At 36.1% G+C, this 21,937-nt stretch overlaps 2 protein-coding genes across 4 annotated transcripts in view; both read left to right on the forward strand.

The window, feature by feature from the left end:
• LOC113069922 (casein kinase I) overlaps nucleotides 1–13,505 on the forward strand; it is a 30,501-nt gene extending 16,996 nt beyond the window's left edge. For 2 of the 3 annotated variants that reach the window (XM_026243044.1, XM_026243043.1), the window contains exons 4-12: nucleotides 4,499–4,647; nucleotides 4,833–5,067; nucleotides 5,340–5,425; nucleotides 6,080–6,164; nucleotides 6,254–6,402; nucleotides 6,535–6,615; nucleotides 9,827–9,928; nucleotides 11,706–11,812; nucleotides 12,488–13,505. In XM_026243044.1, the coding sequence (XP_026098829.1) occupies nucleotides 4,499–4,647; nucleotides 4,833–5,067; nucleotides 5,340–5,425; nucleotides 6,080–6,164; nucleotides 6,254–6,402; nucleotides 6,535–6,615; nucleotides 9,827–9,928; nucleotides 11,706–11,812; nucleotides 12,488–12,542 (1,049 nt within the window). In that variant the 3' untranslated portion in view covers nucleotides 12,543–13,505. The remainder of the gene's footprint in view (nucleotides 1–4,498; nucleotides 4,648–4,832; nucleotides 5,068–5,339; nucleotides 5,426–6,079; nucleotides 6,165–6,253; nucleotides 6,403–6,534; nucleotides 6,616–9,826; nucleotides 9,929–11,705; nucleotides 11,813–12,487) is intronic. The other variant, XM_026243045.1, reaches the window with a different exon arrangement.
• Nucleotides 13,506–15,333: 1,828 nt separating this feature from the next.
• On the forward strand, nucleotides 15,334–21,589 carry LOC113069828 (major facilitator superfamily domain-containing protein 12-like). Its single transcript, XM_026242882.1, has 10 exons — nucleotides 15,334–15,811; nucleotides 16,524–16,734; nucleotides 17,134–17,260; nucleotides 17,533–17,712; nucleotides 17,875–17,967; nucleotides 18,616–18,708; nucleotides 18,785–18,955; nucleotides 19,791–19,885; nucleotides 20,204–20,328; nucleotides 20,597–21,589. Exons 1-10 carry the CDS (start codon nucleotides 15,469–15,471, stop codon nucleotides 20,674–20,676), a joined length of 1,518 nt encoding a protein of 505 aa, XP_026098667.1. The 5' UTR covers nucleotides 15,334–15,468; the 3' UTR covers nucleotides 20,677–21,589.
• Nucleotides 21,590–21,937: the final 348 nt, after the last annotated feature.

Here is a 21,937-nt window from a genome sequence, read left to right on the forward strand (position 1 = left end):
GGTGTTGCTGCACAGAGGCTGTTTAAAGTGCAACGGTGTGCCTAAAAAAAAATCCATAAAACGAGAGACTGCCTGCATAGATGATTGGACACTTAAACCCCTTTTAAAAATGTATGAGCTAATTTCGTACATTTGCCAAAACTGATCTGCTGATGACTAACAGCGTTAGTCTATTGATTGATTGTTTTATTATTTTTATCAATATCGGTTGACATTGATATTAAACAGCTAATAATCAATATTTAATCATGGGTGGATGTTTCTGCCTGTTTTTCGATTACTTTTTCTATCATTGTATTTTGTGTTTCATAATGTTATAATACTTTTAAGGATGTGACGATAAAGCAATGCATAGCGATTCATGGATTGATTCCGAATGCAATTCTCTCTGGAATCGATTCTAAGCTTAGCTTTTAACAGCAGATGCCACTCTAATCTAGTTTTTAACTGCACACTCATATGCACATGAAGAAGAGCACTGTAGAACTTGCAACTATGCTTGTGTGTTTAGCTGAGTCATGTAATTGCACCTCAGCTCAGAATGGTTTTCATTATCAGAATGATTTTCATTTATCATTAGAACCTTATCGGATATCTGCCATATCAAAAATATCAAATTCTCTGCATAAGTCATAATGCAGGGCTCAAGAATAACATTGCCACTACGTTCTACATATGGTTGCACCAGGAGCAGATTTGGTAGCGCTGGGGGTGGTGTCTAGTAAGACTAGTAAGATATAGGTAATTTAATCATAAAATTACTATTGTTTTGCAAATGCAGTTACTAATAACATTTCATGTTCATTTCTTGTTTATTTTTCTTTTGTTTATTATTTATACAGATTTCACAGTAAAGCACTAAGCTTGAGTTTAGATGGTAGAAAATTTACAGTAGCGTACATGTTAGTACCGTATTTTTAGGACTATAAGTCGCACCTGAGTATAAGTCGCATCAGTCCAAAAATACGTCATGACGAGGAAAAAACATATAAGTCGCATTAACACATTGTTCTAAACATTACCGTCTCCAGCCGCAAGCCGTGGCTTTCTCTTGGTTCATTTCTCTTAGTTAATTTCTCTTGGTTCATGTCAAAATCATTTTGATAAATAAGTCGCTCCTGACTATAAGTCTCAGGACCAACCAAACTATGAAAAAAATGTGCAACTTATAGTCCGGAAAATACGGTATATGGAACTGACCTACTTCAGTGATTATGCGTGATTTAGTAGTAAATTGAAGAAAAGTTTGTTTTTCAAGGCACTTTGTGACGTTTCTTACTTCATACACAAAAAAAGTGTTTATAATGGTAATTTTATAACTTCAAAATATAGAGACAAAGTAGAAATGAATGACTAATAAGCCGATAAGTGATTCTCTGCTGCTGTCTACTGGTTAGAATTGTGATTTGATGTATTTTTTTTATTTTACATGTTAAATTGAAAGTGTTATTTACCACAAAGTATATTTTGTTCATCCCATTAAAAGTAAGATTCAAACGGGATCATTTAAGAGCTTTAAAGTGCTGTATGTAATTGTGAAATGCTTGAAAGTCATTGTAAAGTGCTTGAAATGAATGATGTAATGCATTCGACTGTTTCTAGCACCATGGTTACAGTTAGTATTACCACTTCTGGTTTCCAGATGAATGTCAGCGCTGTTTATAACAGAGATTTCTGTGCAGAATTTTAATGATTCTCACTAGATCTCGCAGCACTGTTGCATCTGTGCAGTAACAGTGTCACGAAATCAACTCCTGAGTAAAGCTGATCTGAGCTTGGACAAGTTTGTATGTGTCGCGGTGCAAGCTGATAAACGGTCCATGATGTGCAGATCAAACATAGTGTGTTTTATTTTTAATTTCTTTATTTTGCTGTTTTATGTTTCTCAAATGCACCAGAAATGGCAGAGCTCATGAGTTGGACAACGCAGTGGTTGCGCCAGCGCGACCACTCACAAAAATTTGTTGCATCGACAGAAAAAATGGTTGGTCGCAGTCTGGAGCCCTGTAATGTTGTTATCGGATCATTGCTAATTGAAAGCTGTGTCTTGCATGTCCAGATATATTTTTTTGTAGACTCTGTAATTACTGCTCATCACATGCCACTCTGTTGTGCAGCTTTTTTTGTGTACTGCATGGATAAATTGAACGGTGCTTCCTCTCATAGTCCTGATTTCAATTATTCAAATATAAAAAGAAAAATTTGGTATGATTTGAAACTTGTCACGGACTTGTTTGCAATTCAAGGAAGTGATCCAGCTTCGCATGGTTGTAATTTTCCTCCTCCTGATTGTCGAGTTGGCATTGGATTTAAACCATGGATCTGGTGCTTTGATGAGTCAGCTTCCTGACGGCACTCTTGCCGTGGGCACATTCATCATCAATGTGGTTCCCTAACGGATCTGGCCGGTTAAAGTGCAGGCAGGTGTTTGCAAATGACGTTTACCAAGTCAGGTAAATCCTTCTATAATCCTCCCTGGAGCTAGGTTTCCCTAGGCTCGCTGTCTCATGTGCCTCTGCATCTGACCATTGGGTCGAAGATCACACACATGTGGGATTTGGAACAGACGACCGAGAAATTGAATTGGAAACATTGGCAATGGGAGGCAGTTAAGAACTGTATGTCCTAGAGGTTTTGTTTTGTGGAGTAACAGGATACAGGAATGCTTGATTTTTCAAAGACCGCATCAAAAAAGTAATTATGCTCAACACCTGCTATTTGCACCAGACTATCTACTTTGGTCTGAAACCTTAACATGTACTATGGTGTTAGTGGTGGGAGATATAAGCAGAAATTTAGAGCACAGTATTCTTAAAAAAATTATATATGAAATGCTTTGCTAAATATATGTAAAATGTATAACTTAAAACTATAATAATAACATATTGGTATATACTATTTTATTTATATTTAATTATTATAGATTATTTATACATATTTTAACACATTGTTCTAGAGCTGTAATGCCGGACAGGACCCGAGCCTGAAAAGTACGTTTTGATTGACAGCTTTTTTAAAGCCCGAACCCATTTACAGCCCGACATTATTCAAATGTGCGCACACACAGCTCTTTTGCCTTTTGTCAAGAATGAGTCATTTATACATGTTTTAACATTATTTATAACTAACATAGACTTGACCACTTGGAAGTTGGGATAAAGAAATAAAATAAGTCCTCTATGAATCTTGACATCTCAGCACTCTAAATAGACATAGGCTCATTTAGCCTATAAATAGACCAACGCACCAATAAAAACGAGTATTTTTTCAACAAATTAAATGAAGATACATTTTTTTATTAAGATGGGTATTTGGCAATAACGAAATTAAGATCAAGGCTCCGCCTGATTTGCTTCGCCACTAGCAGCTGACATTTAATAAAAGGATAATGCCAACATTAGCGTAACTACTCTCTCCACATTATGCATTTAAGACTCAATAAATATTTAGTTGTCATTTGAAAAACCATTACTCACAGAGATTAGGCTAAGCCTGCATGTTTTTGTGGAGGAAAATTATTGAATCCACTGTAGATGGCTTCAGCGCGTTCCTGCTGGTGCGTCATTATTCTCATTATAAACATAGTCAAAATTTTACACACCTCAGACTTTGCTTTAGTTGCTGGTGCAACCAAAATGTAATCGCCAGAGGCAAGCCTCCGTTAGACCTACTCCGTATCCATTTTCACATCTTTCTCGCGCTAATCGAAACGCATCACATGACCGCTCATTTACCTCGCAAACCGGAGAGCAAGCCTGGCCCGAGTCCGCGTAAGATGATATAAATTAAGATCTTCAGCTCTACATTGTTTCCCCCTATTTTTACTGTCATGTATATACACTTTTATATTTAGATTGATTTAAATATATCTGCTTGTCATTGCTTATTATGCTTTTTAGTTGTCATGTTTGCATCAAAATCTAAGGGGAGTTCTTTTTGCTCTTTGAATGCCCATTCCCCACCATAAACCAGTTTTTCATAATTGCAGTAGAAAATGTATACCAGTCAATGTAATTTCAGTTGGTATATTACCCTCCCCTACTATGCTATATAGTCTCAATGGAAGCAAAGCAGTTCTGTTGAATGATGTTCAAGTCATCTGTCCCGCCTTCATTAACCTTTCAGGTTCATACTCATAGTCTATGCACTGAGTAGTTACTGTGGGAGAGAACTTGCCATGCACTTGGATAGATCTGCTGTTTTACAGGCCTCTGTAAACTCTGTGAGTGTGAGATAGTTGCTGTTTTAATGATTTGCATGATGTGCCCTCTCTCCAAGGGCTTGGTAGTAATGTTTTGTTCAAGGTGTTGTCATTATGGGTCCTGTCAGAGACGGTGGCCTGTGCTGGCTGTGAACAGGATGCTAACCTCTTGGTGGTGTTAAGAATATAATAAACAGAACTGTTTCTCTAAAGGACAAAAACATGACAAAAGTTTGATATTCAAGATTCTAAATTTGTATTTTACTTGGTTATTAAATGATCATTTTGTCTTTGCAGAGGGAGTTCCTCAGGTCTTCTACTTCGGGCCATGCGGGAAATACAATGCTATGGTTCTGGAACTGCTTGGGCCCAGTTTGGAGGACCTGTTTGACCTCTGCGACCGCACTTTCTCTCTCAAGACCGTCCTAATGATAGCTATTCAACTGGTAAGCATCTGGTCAGAGCCTGTTTCAGCTATTTTGGTTATTCATTCTACATACTTATGATTTCTTTTGGCTGTTTTCTAAACGATTTCTAGGAATCATTCAGCTCTAGCATGTTTTTGTGGGATTTTTTTTTTGCAGGGTGGTGGTCCAGAATGTCCTTAACAGCATCTTCCTTGTTTTTTCAGATAACACGTATGGAGTACGTTCACACGCGGAGCTTGATATATCGAGATGTCAAGCCAGAGAATTTTTTGGTGGGGCGGCCGGGGTCCAAGAGGCAGCACACCATTCATATCATTGACTTCGGGCTTGCCAAAGAATACATAGACCCCGAGACCAAAAAACACATCCCATACCGAGAGCATAAGAGCCTGACTGGCACTGCACGATATATGAGTATCAACACACATTTGGGAAAAGGTGTGCACTCCTTTCATTTTCCTATGAAAATCAGCCTTGTATTTCCAAAATGTTAATTTTCTGGATACATTTATTTAAACTGATTTCTTGGACGTAGAGGAAAAATAATAAAATCAGGAACTTAAATTACATTTTTTATTTCCAGAGTGACTCACATTTATGAAACACACTTAATGCAGTTTTAAATGCATCAATCTCATTTCACAGTGAAATTGTACCTTTTGTGTCTGTCAGTATGACATGTAACAGTTGTTCATTTTCTTCCTCCTCAGAACAAAGCAGAAGGGACGACCTAGAAGCACTGGGCCATATGTTTATGTACTTCCTGAGAGGCAGTTTGCCATGGCAGGGCTTGAAGGTTTGCACTTTTCTGCCACCCAATCTTGAAATGTTTTTTTTTTTTTTTCATTTTCATTTCTTCACTCATGTAGGAGTGTTTTTTTTTTATCTTTGTGACCTTTTTTTTAGGGCTGGATGTTGTTGTTTTTTTTTCACCAAGATTGCATTTATTTGTAAAAGCAATATAACTTTTGACCAATTTAATGTATACTTACTTTTTGAACAGTAGTGTAACTGAGAAGTGTGATGACATGGCAACAAGTGATGATATCAGCTGCTCACGTTGTGCTTCAGTTTCTCAGCCATGTGCCATAGAGCAATCAGTCACATGGCGGTAGTGGTTGTGGTTGATTCTGAATGCACACAGGTGTTAGAAGCTCAGCGTTTACTTGCTGCAGTGCTGTCTCTCACATAATTGTTAATTCATCACATAAAGAGATTACATGGAAGACACATGACAGTAGGGTGAGAATGAAAAAGTAAATGTTAAAAAACAAAAAGTAAAACCATCTTCATTTGTTGTGTGAGTCATTGGCTATTCAATAAAACTAGCCAGGGGCAAAATCTTGCCCTGGATTTGTTGCATATGCTTAATTACATTTCAGCCAGTTTTAGTCTTTTCATGAGGAGTTTGTGGGTGGGAAATCAATATAGGTGTGTGTTTTCCATACAGGCGGACACACTGAAAGAACGTTACCAGAAAATTGGCGACACCAAGCGAGCTACGCCGATCGAAGTGCTATGTGAAAGTTTCCCAGGTTAGTGCCACCGATTCAGTCATGTCAAGCAGAGTAGCATGCGAAGCGATTCTCTGAACTAACGCATTTCCTATTTTTACACCCTGCAGAGGAAATGGCGACCTATCTGAGATATGTGAGAAGACTAGACTTCTTTGAGAAACCAGATTATGACTACCTGAGGAAGCTCTTCACAGACCTCTTCGACAGGAACGGCTACATCTTTGATTACGAGTACGACTGGGTCGGCAAGCCTCTAGTGAGTGTTTGTTTCCTCTACAGACACTTCCCCTCAATGCCTTTCTTGTGTACTTCAGCTGTAAAAAAGTCTTTGTCATGCTACGTTTGGTCATCATGTATGCGTTTGTGAGATCCTTCTTGTCTTTTACAGCCTACACCCATAGGCCCCATCCCCACAGACACACCCCAGCCAAGCAGCAGAGACAAAGCACAACAACAGACCAAAAACCAGGTGAGCTGGGTGCATTTTCACTCCTAGGTGGTCGTAGTATACATCTCATTCACTCCAGTGCAGTTTAGGATGCATCAAACTTGTATCCAGATTCATATCATCAGCCCCTGAGATCGACGATACACGATATTATCGTGCATGTGTAGAGCAAGATAGAGACTTTTTGTTCTTGTCACAGTATAACTAATTGGTGTTTTAAACCTGGCAGGTGCACGAGAGGGAGCCTATGAAATCACCAATAATTGAAAAATATACTTTCAAACATACTGATAAACTAACATTAAATATAAAAATACTGTATTTAAAACAGCTAGTTCATATATGGTCGGACGCAACTGTTATATCGCGCATCCTGTGACAAATTTGCCGCATCTGCACACGGATGTTATGTCTAAATGTTCTGCGAAATCAGTCAACGGTGAAAATCAATAGTAGATTTCTTTTAAAGTCCGACAGTTTAACACTAATATTGGACACAAATGAACAGGTTTAATATAAAGTATTCAAAACAGGTAAGTTCATATATTTGGAGTAAGGTTGAATTTAACTGATGCATCAGTCATACAGCGCTCCGGACCGCGCACCTCATGACTAGTCCGACGAACCGCCACAGAAACAAGAATGAGATGCATTTTAACATAACTGTGGCTTTAAACTCCGTTAGTGAGGGCTTGTTTAATATCTTGCACATATATGACGTTCAGATTACTTAAAGTGCAACGAAATACCTTATGTCTGCAGACGATGTACGTATGTTTGTGGATGGAGACTTTGTAACGGCCAAAACTATGTATTTTGCATGCATCACATTTTTGTGTGGTATGCATGAAAATAACACGGCGGCAGAGCGAACTTATCCATAGTGGTTCTCACAGAGTCCTTCTACGTCATCACCACATAGTGAGTGTTACGTGATCAGTCTCTTAAGAGGATGACATTAGAACCACTATGGATGATAAGTTTGCCCTGCTTGCTTGTTATTATTTTGTATTTACTTTATTTGTAATGGCAAGAAAGATTTAATCTCTCGTGAATGAGAAGAGCCGTGTACCAGCCATTAAATGTGTGGGACACCAACTCCTCGTTTTCTATCTCTTTCATTTCATGGATTTAACGAGTTATCAGAGTCAAAGCGTTACAACTTCACCGACTACAGGGTCTAATCCTCTTTTGCTGAAGTGAAATAGCTGGGCAGTTTGATAGCCGAATTATGATAGGCTACATCATAAAAATAAGAACAGTTATCATTATTATAATTCAATACATTAATAAGAGAATGAGCCCAATATCGTGTTGACTATCGACAGAGACATCTGCTTACGTCGATATCTCTGACTATCGTCGATACACGATACTATCGTCTATCGGCACAACCCTAATACCAACTCCAGTCCAGGTGAGTGTCCTGAACACTTTTCCTCTTTGGATATGTGACCAATCAGAATAAGCCCTGATGTTTTTGGCCTTATACATTGATGACAGAAGAAAAGTTGTTAGAGGAGTTGCTCAGGTTTAGCGTGAAGATACAGTTGTGCAATGCTGTTTCTGAACTTCGTTCATGTGATTAATTAGTGGGATGGAAGGCTGGTTAGTTGTGCCTTCCTTGATGTGAACAAATCTGTTTTACTGAACACTTGCTTAGAGACAAAGTTCCCTGGCGCTGAAACAAAATCTTCACTTTCTGTTGGGCGTAAATGTTCTGACTTTAACCATATGGTGAAAGTCCATAAATATCATGTTCCTGAATCTGTTTTTGTCCTGATATCTGGATGATTGTGACAATGTGGACAGGACAAGAATTCCTCGATACTGATTCTCCTTTTTTTTTTTTTTTGTCTAGATACACTGCCTTTCGAAAGTTTGTTGTCAGTAAGATTTGTAAATATTTATGAAAAAAGTATCTTATGCTCATGTAGGCTGCATTTATTTGAAATAAAATACAGTAAAACCGTAATATTTCTAAATAACAACAGTTTCTAAATTGTTCTCTATTTTAATGTAATTTATTTTCGTAATGTTAAAGCTGAATTTTCAGCAGCCAGCTCTTCAGTCTTCAGTCACGTGATCCTTCAGAAATCTTTCTGATATGCTGATTCGGAGCTCAAAAAACATTTCTTATATGTGAGAAAAATGGTTGTGTTGCATTAATGTTTGTGGAAACTGATGCATTTTTTTCTGGATTTTTTGATATACCAAATTTAAAAGAACCACATTTATTAAGAAATATACATTTTGTAACATTATTAACTTCGCCGTTACTTTTGATCAGCTTAATGCATCCTTGCTGAAGAAAAATACAGATTTCTTCAAACAGAAAAAAGAAAAACTCTTTTTGAATGGCAGTGTACATTTTAAATTAGTCCTTGTCTGGACTTTGTGTTCTTGCTGTGATTAAGCTACTCTGGCACATAAACCATTTCTTTGTTGCTCACCCATGTCTCAATGAAATCATAAAATAAAATGTAGCCAAAATGTGCCCCTGTTACTAATATACATCCACTAACAAACAGAAGGTGATCTTCAGTGCAGCATAGAATGCCGCCCTTGAATTTCTGATTTCATTATGGCTCATCCCTCCATTTCTGTGACATCTTTAAATAAAATCTTTCAAATGTATCCTGATGTGCATTCACTAACATAGTTGCGATTTTGCTTGTTTAAAAAAAAAATATATATATATATATAAGGAAGCCCCAACTCCAAAATCCCATTTTAACCTGTGGTGATGAGTATCTCTGCATTCATTTCATGCTACACGAGCATAAAATGAGCTTTAAAGCCTGGTGGAAGATTGTTGTATCTGTATGTGCCCCTCTGCTTGTGCTTGCATGTCTTAAAAAAAAAAACTGTCAAAAGAGATATGATGGTAGTGCTCATGTCATTATTTGTGAAAACCCATTTTGATTTCTAATAGCAGCTTTTCTTAATTCTGCATGTTTGCTGGGTTGTTCATTTTTTAAAAATAATGTTTGTATTGTTTTTTTTCTCACTCGTTAATTTACATTAGTTTGTAATTCACTTGTAACTTTTATCTTAGTAATTGAGCAAGCTTCTGCATGTGAAATGTCTTCTTTTTAATGTTATATTTTTCATTTGTTTGTGTTTACTCACCCACCGGCCCCTTCCCATCATACCTCAAAATCTCCATCCATCTCACCCTATCCCACCCTCCATGCTTCCCCACCCAAAATGCTCTTCTACTGTCGATCAGTCACCCGAGCTCAAAGGAAGTGAGTCCCAGCCCACTCCAGTGACCATTAAGGAGACTCTGGGGTCGCTTCTCACGGCCGAGAGGCTGGGGGGCTCAGTGCAGGTACTGCTTATGCCATGGTGTTGCTTTCTGAGTGAGCGTGACTGTTTCTCTCTGTCTTTTACACACTCATTCATCTGTGATGCTCTGCTTGGCTCCTTTAGGCTCTGGACACACTCCAGATGGCGACAGTGCCGTTCCTTGGAGATGTGTTTTAAATAGAAGCCATCAAGCGTTTTAGTTGAAAAGAGCAGCTCACGGTGTGATAGGATCTAACGGATGCTGATAGATTTCAAAAGAGAAACTCTTATGTGGTGTATTTGTGGTGCACATGCCACCTAGTGTTGGATTTTAGAATGATATCCCATGGTCTAACACAGATCTGGGGTTTTTCATCTAAAACCTTAAGATAATTATATCTTATGAATATTATAATCCTCAGCACAGGGTTATCGTATAGATCCCAAACCTTACAAAGTGTATAAGAAAAATGCTTTTAGATTCCAGTTAGAAATTTTACAAAATGACTCTTAAAGGGGTTGAATATGAGACAGGCCAACAGTGTAGTTGCAGTGTAGTCACATGTTTTCTACCCCCCAAAAAAGATCATTAATGACTAGGGTTGTAACGATAACATATTCTTATTGAACCATACAGTATGAGACTTTCGGTTTGGTTCGCATTAATAATTTTTGATCACCGAATGATTTGTTGGACCAATCGATTTTACATTTGGAAAATAAAAGAGCTTAAAGTGTGAAAATATAATTTGCTCAGTGCCACTGCAATTTGGCATTTCCAATTAATGTAGGCCTGTTACATTCTTATTTTTGCTATGCCTATTATTATTATGAAGTTACTTTTATTATTAAATAAAAATTACGATTAATTTGCCCAACAATAATTACCTCATAACTGACAACCTGCGAGGATAACAAAATATATTTACCTGTAGCCTTTTCCTAAATTAAATTTTTTTTTAAAAACGGTCTTTTAAGGTCTACAATGAATTATATGCCTATAACTAAAATATTAACACTGTAGTCATCAATAAAAATCTATGAAATAAAAAAAGCTTTTATTCCAAGCACTGACTTGCTGTTTACAAGTTTTTTTTCTCACTATGTAAGGACCACAAGAGAAATATTAAGGGAATAAATTCAAACATTTAGCTATATACCGTTATCAGCATATATTGAAGTAGATTAGTCTCTGAGAGAGAATGCGGCGTCAGATGCCGAAACTCCATCATTACTCTTGTCAGTCCGTTTTTACTTCCACTTTCTGCATATAGTGAATTGACTGAGATTAAGACGTTCACAGGCATAACTCTTGTGCAAAGTTTTCATGCTGCCTGTGTGATATCCATTGGCTCGCCTTCATAAAACAGAAATGTTTTGTTTCTGTTTCATTGCAACATAACCAATTACCGAACATACTGAACCGTAACACAGCCGTGAATTTTGTGAACCGTTACACCCCTATTAATGACTAATTTAAATGATCACACATACACTGTATACTGTGCTTCCTCCTTTATTCCATATATGTTTATAATTTTTAAGGATGATTGTTGTGGTTGAAAGATGTTTTTTAGGAAGTACTGTATGTGGTGTTTCATATGTATCAAATGTTATTTTGATGAAATAGCAGTCAGTACATGTGTTTATTAGATTATTTCACATACTCTGAAAGAAGTGTGCACTTTTGGTCATATAAATTTCATATCTTTAATATTTACAATTCACAGTTTTTAATTACCTATTACAGAACGTAAATAATTGAGTTCTTTGGGTATTGCATGACTTGTTTTTATTGTTTCTGTCTGTGTGATCTTCAGGTCATGAGCTCCACGAATGGAGAGCTGAACACAGACGACCCAACCGCAGGACACTCCAATGCTCCCATCACTGCACCTGCTGAGGTAGAGGTGGCAGAGGACACAAAGTAAGTTTATCATCACTCGTAGTCTCCAGTGGTGTTCAGCTTTCATTCATAAAAAACAAACATTCTGCAGGTAGAAGCATTTGTATACAAATTACAAAGAATAATGCATCATATTAATCACTGACACTTTTTCATTTATTATTTTATTTGTTTTATATTTATATTTATGAATGTCCCTTTACTTCTTTAATGTTCCTCGTTATGCAGTTTTTAACCTAATTCTATGAGGGGAAGAATTGTTGCATTATTCCAAATAAATAATTATAATCCACAAATTGATGTAAAGAGATTTTCAAAAAAATATTTAAAATCGACAAATAAATAGAATGAGATTTGCAAATAAAAAACATTCACAAAGACATTATGACACAAACACAACTATGCCTGCCATTTATTTGTGATTCGTGTCTTGTACATTTGTAGATCGCTGCACGCATTTATGGTCAAATTTTTTAATTTGTGAATTAATGTTTGTGAAACTCTTTAAGATTTATTGGTGGATCTCATTCTATTTATTTTGTAAATATGTTTGTTTTTTGTTAAATGCTTTACTTTTATTTCTGGCTCATAATCTATTTATTTGGAATAATGCAACGATTCTACCCCCATATAATTCTGCTTAAGACATTTGAAATAGATAACGTATAAATTCAGTTTGCTCTGCTTTTCTTTCAGGTGCTGTTGTTTTTTTAAGAGAAGAAAGAGGAAAGCTCTTCAGAGGCACAAGTGAAGCGCACTCTTTGAAAAGAACTTGAAACATTCTGGTCACTGTTAAGTTTAAAATGCAAGCAAATACACAGATCTCTTTCTCTGTCTTTCTCTCTGTCCCCATCACACTTTCTTTCATTGATACTCCAACACTTAATGGAGTGCAAAGGAAATGTTGTTAACTGTCCAACAGACTCTGGTTCCTTTAAAAAGAGAATAAATGAAGAAACAGAAGATGTGTAAAAAAAATCACACATAAACACAAACCGATGAAGAGAAGATGATATGAGATGAATTGATGACATAAAACCACAGTGGTGTGAAAAGATGCTGTTTGAAAGAGTTGGTGTATACTAGTTTCCATGCAAAGTATTTATCGTTCATTGATCAGGGGATTTAGTTAACACATGATTTAAGTTTCTTAAGAAATAGATCTTGTGATTTAAAAGGTGAGGGCAGGAGTCGCCTCTGCACTGGGAATAACACCCACCAAATTACTAAATAACAGGACACATTTCATCTCAACCAGACTTTTTTTTCCTGTTATTTTATATTTTTATTTTTTTTGGATTGAGAGGATTCTCTGGGTTGTAAAGCAGTTATAATGTCCTGGAAATGCTTACTTTTTGTCCTTTTTAAATATAAATTCTTCCTTTTTTTCTGTCAATGTGGACTCTGTAGCACAGTTACTGGTCTCAGGAGGTACTGTGGGGGATGGAGACAGAAATGGATATTATTCTCGTATAGTTGTTATTGCACTTTTGAAAGCAAAACAAAAAAGAAGACAACACGGTCTTGAAATGATGAGACAAACGACAGACTATATAAACTGATGCGGGAATGCTCCTGCAGAGGTCTGATGTCTGTTCAAGGAACGTTTAAAGAAAAGAAGAAAAATTATGTACTTGTTTTATTTCTCATATCAAAGTTTATTTACCAGGAAATCATAGTTTGTGCCTTTCCAAGTAAAATGTTAAAAATTTAAGCAAGTGTCCTGCACTGACATTTTTTTGAGTCATTGCAATGTTTATTTTAAAGTTTTGCATATGACATGATTATGATTAGTTTATGACTTTTTTGCAGATCTGTGTTTGGACAGTTCCAGTGTGTGTGTGTACATCAACAGGGACTTCAATATCATTGCATTCTAAATACATGAATCTTAATATGGAGTTTGGTGCACATTTCCGCCCATTCATCTAGTAGAGCATTTGCGAGGTCAGGCACTGTGGTGGATGTGAAAGCCTGGCTAGCAATCTCCATTCCAGTTCATCCTGAAGGTGTTTGATGAGGTCGAGGTTAGGGATCTGCGGGCCAATCAAGATTTGCACTTCATAAGCTGCTGACTCATTTATTCACCTGCAATTCCAATCAGTCACCAGACCTGTTTAGTACTTGGTGTTTTTTAAATGCTAAGTGTGACATCATCATTATGATGAATGTCTTATGGCCATGTGTCTGTGGTAATGTCCTATATCATATGATCACAAGATAATGTTCACAGTCATCTGTGTGCTTAAATCCAGCTTTTTTCCCTTTATTGGTAACATGAAGAACAAAATTGGTTTGTTTTACCAAAACATTTATACTGTTTGCTTATGCTTATTCCTCCGCTTATGCCAAAACTTGACTCCGCAACAGGCCATGGATTAATGTATTAAAAATATTTATTTATGACTTGATTGCATTTCTATTTCTCATAAATATATATATATATATATATATATATATATATATATATATTAGGGCTGTTTTTTTTATCTAATTAATTACATGATGTTGTAATTAATCGAATTAATTGCACATCAAGTTTGCAGAAATTACTCTCAAAAGATAATTTAAAGTCATTGTTGTGCAAAGCATCAAACAGAGATTTAAAATAATAAGGTTCAGCAAGAAATAATTTGATAACGTTTATTATATATGCTCTTTTGGACCATGTGAGTAAATGATAACAGAATTTTCATTTTTGGTTGGGTGAACTATAACTTTAATAATTTATTTTATTAATTATATTATTATTATTGTGAAAATATTAAATAATTTCTTTAATGAAATGATACTCTAAATAATAAACTGAAACTGCCAGTAGGTGGTGGTAAATGTCTTAATGATTAAGTCATCGAGTCATTTATTCATTCATTTGATTCGTTCAAATGGCTTATTCATTTAGGAGTGAAGTAAGTGTTTTTTTATGAATGGTTCATTGAATCATTAGGCTTGTTCGAGTTGAAGTGGGTCATCACCATCAGACCAACCAGTTTGTGACATCTAAGTACCGCAAGAGCTTAGAGAGCAGAATGATGTCAAACACCGATCGGACTGTGCAGCGCCACTTCAAATCCAACGCGACTATGGCCAATGGATCAACGCGCCAAATGGTTCACCAATGGTTCATTTGCACCCGTGTGATACTGCACTTAGCCTGCAGCTCGTGTGATATTTCTTAACTATGTGATGTAAATATGAGACAGAGTTTCAAACGGGCATTTTGCCCTATATCTTGAATTTTAGGGATATTCACTTTATTTATATATTATATGTAGCCTATTCGCTCCATCACGCACTGTATAAACATTTCAATTTAACTGTAAGTTGTTGTCCTGCATCATATTAGTCATCAATCGACTGTATGAAATTGCAGATGATACACATAGGTCTGGGGAGATGCAAGTCCGTTAAGTACTTACTCGTTGAGTATGCTATTTCGGACACAGCCATGCCAAAGGTGACATTGGTATCTTTTTTTTTTCATTGTGCAGTCTATTAAAAGCATTAGACTAAAATCCCCTTTCTAGCTTGGTGTGAGATGGACCGAAAACCAAAAAACAGACACTCCTGGATGCAAACTATCAATGGCAGAAACCTTTTCACTTTTACTTCAAAACTAAAGCATCACTCTGATCCTTTTCAATGGGATTCCGAGTTCATTTCAGTCGTTTGACTCAATGATAGCTGCGCGCAAGAGAGTCGCTCTTTCTTTCAGTCTGCACGAAGCGTTTACTGTTTCCTTCATTCACACAATGTCCGATCAGCCGGTAACTTTACCCATGTGCAGGCGACTGACGTTCGCCGTGGGACATTTCTTCAACGACCTCTGCGCGTCTATGTGGTTCACGTATTTGCTGGTGTATTATCACTCGGTTCTCGGTTTCAATGATAAGAACGCAGGTGCGCTGCTGCTGGTCGGGCAGATCGCGGACGGGATCTGCACTCCGCTCGTCGGCTACGAATCCGATCGGACGTCAGGATGTGGAAAGTATGGGAAAAGAAAGACCTGGCATTTAGTGGGTAAGAGTGTAAATTCAACCTTATACCTGTGTTTGTAACATAAATAAATGAGCTGTATCAAGCATTTATTTTCAGGATTTTTACGTAACTGTTATAAAATAAAATCAAGTTGACTTGGTGCTTTATAATAATCTGTAGAATATGTATTCCACCTAAATTCCCTTAAAATCCCTGCAAACTACCGTTAAAGACCATAGAAAGTAAAAGAAAAGACATGAAGTATGCATCAGTGGGTTCCGTCAGGCGGAAGGTTCATATTCAAAGCATGTGTGTGTATACGTATTTATTTTTTTATTTTTTATTTTTTTTGTGTGTGTTTGGCGTTTTACATCCATAGGAAAATATTTTATGCTGACAAAATTGTGTTACAAAATATAAAAATGAAGACTAGGAAACAGGTTTGTGAATTTAGTTTTAAAAGCTGTAATTTAGTAGCAACTCAGTTTGGGACCAAGGGTTGAATTAAAGTTATACTTTACAACTCTATTTATTAAATGTTGATTCTTTAAAATAAGTACCATAAATTAAAGAAAACATTTGTTTTCTCATTTAGTTTTTCTCACAATAACACAATAACAGTCAACACTACAAATTGTCAATCTTTGCAAAATGAATTGTGTCATATTGTAGAAAAGGTCCAGATGATGTCCCCTCCTGACTGTCACAATTTCACAGCACTTAACTGTTCAGTTTACTGTCCATTTCTTCCCAGGAACAATAAGTGTATTTGCCTCCTTTCCATTCATATTCAACCCCTGCGTTGGATGTGATGAGAGAACCCCACAGACCACAGGATTGATTTACATCATCCCATTCATCATCATCTTCCAATTTGGCTGGGCTGCTACCCAGATATCCCACCTGTCGCTCATTCCTGAGTTGGTCACATGCGAGCATGCCAAAGTGGAACTAACCTCATACAGGTATCACTACCTCCTCAAGTGAAAAAAAAACAATGTAGATGTGTGTTGCCAAACTTAAAGGTCTTATTCAGTGACATAATCAGACATACTTTGACTTGAAAATATAACAGGAAAAAAACAATAAAGAATGAAATGTAAAATCACCATAGCTATTTTTTATGCATGTTATTGATCTTATTTTGAACTATTAATCCATGCATGTTTAATTTTTTATCTACATTTTTTTTTATTTTTATAAACTGCTGCATTCAGTTGCATGTCAGAATATACGGAATAACAGCCACTAACTTTCATTTCATTGTGACTTTAAACTAAACTCTGAACTTCATGGAAGTCAGTTTGTGGCCTTATTTAACTTTGTTATTGATGAACAAAACAAATGTTTGCTTTCCTGAACAGGTATGCTTTCACAGTGGTGGCAAACATTGTGGTATATGCTGTGGCTTGGCTCTTGTTTCACTTCCAATCCCAAGAAGACCCATCGATTTCCCAGAATCTGGGCTGGGTTGATGTTCCCACATTCCGAGTGAGTAAATGCAAATATAAATGCCCAATTTGGAAATCAAGTTGAAAGTCTATCAGTCTATTAAGCTGAAGACATGTACAATCAGAGTCAACGGAAACGCCCTTTCCTTTATTATTGGAGATAATAGATAAAGATATTTATAACAATTTCAGTTTCCGTTCATCAGCTTCAAAGTCAATAGGAATGGAAACTGTTTGGGAACCAACATTCTTCTAAATATCATCTACTGTTTTAATGTCCATGTAATATCTGCTTCATCTTTATTGTGACAGTATCTGGCACTCATAATGTGGGCCATCGGTACTGTTACCTCCGTCATCTTTCACATGGGAATTAAAGAGGAAGGAGTCGAGCCTCAGGAGAGTGAAGAGACTCCCATCCCCAGCTCTTCCCAAAACTCCGGACCCCTGCTCCAATGGAAACACTGGCTCATCGAGCCTGCCTTCTATCAGGTGATCTCATGGAGATTTCTCACTTTTACTATGAACTGCACACACAGACATACACAAATCTTTATTATGTACACTACAAGCAAGTAAAAGTCCACCTAACAGTGAAATATTTGACAGTATCTGTTGATTAACAATAAAGGTATGTTTGTTGTCCTCCTCCAGGTTGCCCTACTATACATGTGCACAAGACTGATTGTAAATTTGTCCCAAACATACATCCCGATTTATCTGATAAATTCCTTATCACTTCCAAAGGTGAGAAACATGACACTTCCCAGAACAAACTCATAAAAAGGTTATCTTCCTGTGTTTTTATTTTTTATTTTTTTATTTTTTTTTTGTGGTGGAACATCAAAACCCAGTTACCATGAGAATATTAAATGGATAGTTCACAGAAAAAGAAAAGAAAATCATAATCATCATTTAATCTAAAACTATTATTAATAAAAGTATTAGAATTTTAAGTAAAAAAAAACATACAAACAAACAAAAACTTACAGATTAGAAATTTTGCCTTTTAAAAATAAAATTAAAAAATCAAGCTAAATGGAAACATATGGTGTATATATATCATAAAAATACAAAAAGCACATTACAAAATTATAAAAATTGAAACTAAAATGAAAAAAAAAATTGAATGAACACTGTAATGGTATATAAATAAAGCTAAAATAACAAGAAGATGTTTTTATTTTAGTTAATGCAATGAAAGCCAAAGGGATCCAATGGATCAATGGAGCACACCGACTTTCATTGCTTAGACAAAGAAACTAACATTAACACAGTGTATTTGTACTTTTAATTACAAAACCACATGTCTACAGTGAAGCTGGTTTGGCCAGGCATGTACTGGCACAATAAAGCAGATGTAAAATTGAGCAGAACATCTTCTCTTTTTTGCAGAACTACATTGCAACTATTCCCCTTGTCATGTATGTCAGTGGGCTTGTGTCTTCTCTGCTTATGAAGCCTGTTAACAAATGGATCGGCACCTCTGTAAGTTCACGGTTTCTCTCACATGTTCAACATACTGTGAATCAGAATGCCTCATATTTCATTTCTGTCTTTGCAGATGGCCTATTTTGTAGGTCTTGTGCCCATAATGGGGTTTTCCTATTGGGTTTTGGTGGACACAAACATGGGTCCACGGGTTTACGGAGCCGCCGTGCTGCTGGGAGCTGGATCTGCTGTCATTCTGGTCATGTCACTGTCCATGACTGCCAATCTCATCGGAGATCAAAGAGTATGTGATGAGAACAAGTGATAACTTATAAACCTATTTTTGAGGGGCTTTGCACACATCAGATGCAATTAATACAAGAAATTGGTTGGTAATCAGCTTTGTTCGGTCTTGTTTAATAATTTTGAGCAAGTTGGACTTTAAATTGCACTTTATTCAACTTTAAATTGGACTTCAGTCAACTCCTGAGCAAATGGACTTTTAAAAAAATATGCAGTGCTCCAAAAGGCAATTAAAATGTTTGCAAATACGACAAAAACAAAACAAAAAAACAATTCTGACAGTAATTTAACATTTAAAATCTAACATCAGTCATCCTAACTTTGTGTTTGTCCAAATGTGGTTTCATCAGATATTATCTCTTTAGCATAAACAATCTGCACCCTTGTTTTTTTGCAGCAATGAACACAGCACAAGTGCTAACGACTAATTAGCTAACAAATGACTCTTATGAACTCTATTTAAAGCAACAGTTCACCCAAAAATAAAAATCTGCTGAAACTTTACTCTCCATAAGGGCATCCAGAAGTCGTTTGTTTCTTGATTGGAACAAATTTTGAGAAATTTAGCATTACATCACTTGCTCACTAAAGGACCCTCTGCAGTGAATGGGTGCCGTCAGAATGAGAGTTGAAACAGCTGATAAAAACATCACAAAAATGATCCACACAACTTCAGTCCATCAGTTAACGTCTTGTGAAGGGAAAAGCTGCATGGTTGCAAGATACAAATCCACCAGTAAGGTTTTGGACTGCTTTTGCTTGTGAATGGTTTTTGATCTGTGCATATTTTAGCACTAATGAAATATTTTATTTATTTATTTATTTATTTTTTACAGCAAAGTGGTGCTTTTGTATACGGTGCTATGAGCTTCACTGATAAGGTGGCAAATGGAATTGGAGTCATGATAATACAGACTTTACACCCCTGTCAGTGAGTACAATACAGCATTTCTATTCCACTTTAATTCCATTTCCATTCCAATTCCAGTCTCCTGACCATAGTGGCTGGGAATGTAGAATCTTGAAATACCCTTCTTGTCTCCGAATACAGATTGGAATCCACAGTGGCTATGATAATCTACCGGTCTCATTTTAGGACAAATGTTCACTGGTTGTTGTACTGTGTATGTTACATTTGGTCTATGTGTTTTCAGTAGTGTGAAAATAGAATAGCATAAATCTTCATTGTCCAATGTTTTATGTAGATTTCATCTTCAGTTTCTCACATTATTTTGCATCTTATTTACAGCACACTGGACTCTGACTGCAAATGGTTTTACTGCACTGTCATGGTGATCATTACCGGCGGTGTGGCTGGCGTTGCAGCTCTCTGTCTCTCTACCATTCTCATCTGGCCCATTACAATTCGGCAACGTGAGTCTTGGAATTTTTGGAAACATGCATTTTAAAAATGACTGTATTTAACTTATTTATTAAATATGTTACATCAACATGTTGTAATACATTTTGTAAAACGTTTATATATTCTCTCTCAATGTTGGCTAGCATTTTGCAATAATATTGTATGCTTATTTGTAGCTTTCATCCAAGCATTTTATATGTAAATAGACTTATTCACACTATATCCTTATGTGCTTATTTCCCCTGTATTCCTACTACAAATCTGTTACGATCTCCTCAGGTCCGGCGGTCATCAGAGGGCTGATGGGTACAGATGATGATGAAACGAGCAGCAGTGAGATCAACGGAAAACTGAACTGACCGATTCAGTGTTAAAATCTTGTACATTCATCATTCTGTGAAACACTGGGCCGCACTTAGTCTCAGCACTTTGGAGATTCAGTTTTTCTCTTTTGCATTGTTTTTATATTCTCAAGAGGCTCTTTGTGTGAGGTTTTTATGAGCTCCGGTCTGTCACATGGAGTGACGACTCAAACAGGTCAACAATTACACAACACATACAAGGAAGTTGCTCTGTCGAGGATTTCCCAAATATTTCTGAGGATTCCACTGGAAATCAAAAACACACCTAGTTTGTATGCACACTTTGTAAAGTGCCTTTTTTGTTGTTAACAACTGTTTATTTAATTTTCTTCTGGGAACAATAGTATAAAACAAAAAGCAACTGTGCAAATTTAGAACCTATCCCAACCCATCCCACCCCCTGGTAGACTGAAAAAAATAAATAAACAAATAAATTAAATAATATTAATACATAAATAACAATAAAATACTTTTTTAACAAAGATTTTAGTGTTGAAGTGCCTTTTGAATACACTACAGATACTGGCCATTCTTGAAAGATTCACTGATACTTTTATGCAAAGTGACTTGCTGTAAAGTTACAATAGCACAAATATGTTTGCAGTAAAGCTTGTTCAGGCAGTTATGCTCGTACTGTGTTGAAGTGGTACACGTGATACTTGCAAAACATTCGTCACATTTTTACTTTTACTAGTTTTGGGTTGGTGTCATTCTGTTGTCATTGGTTCTGCATTTACATTCCATGGACCAAAACAAAAAAATATTCAGTTAAATTACAAATCCATTTTAAGCTGTTTACTGCTTACATTTGTATCCACTAGAGGGAGACATGTTAAAGAGCACTGTGGCACTGCTGTTGTCACGCTGCTGTGGATTTTCGAAATTGACAAAGTAGAAAAAGAACTTTATATTGGGCATGTTTTAACTTGTCATTAAAAGTAAACAGTGGATAATAATATTTCATATTAATTGTTATTGAAAATTATGAATATTGATTTAATTACAAAAGATGGACATTTATTACTGTTGTAAATTGCAACTTTACTGTGAATTCTTTTTTTATAATAATTTTTTTTTTTTTTTTTGCCAGCTGCACCCTTATAAATAAGATTTTTACTTGAAGTACCCCCTGAGATTTTAGATTTAACAACACATTAATATTAATAATTACTGGTTACATTTCTTATAATCTGTACTCTAATTATAAAAGGAAGACTAACATTTAATACTGCTTTAAATTACAAAAATATATATATAT

This window comes from Carassius auratus, unplaced genomic scaffold (genome assembly GCF_003368295.1).
Source record: "Carassius auratus strain Wakin unplaced genomic scaffold, ASM336829v1 scaf_tig00002576, whole genome shotgun sequence".
Taxonomy (NCBI): Eukaryota; Metazoa; Chordata; class Actinopteri; order Cypriniformes; family Cyprinidae; genus Carassius; species Carassius auratus.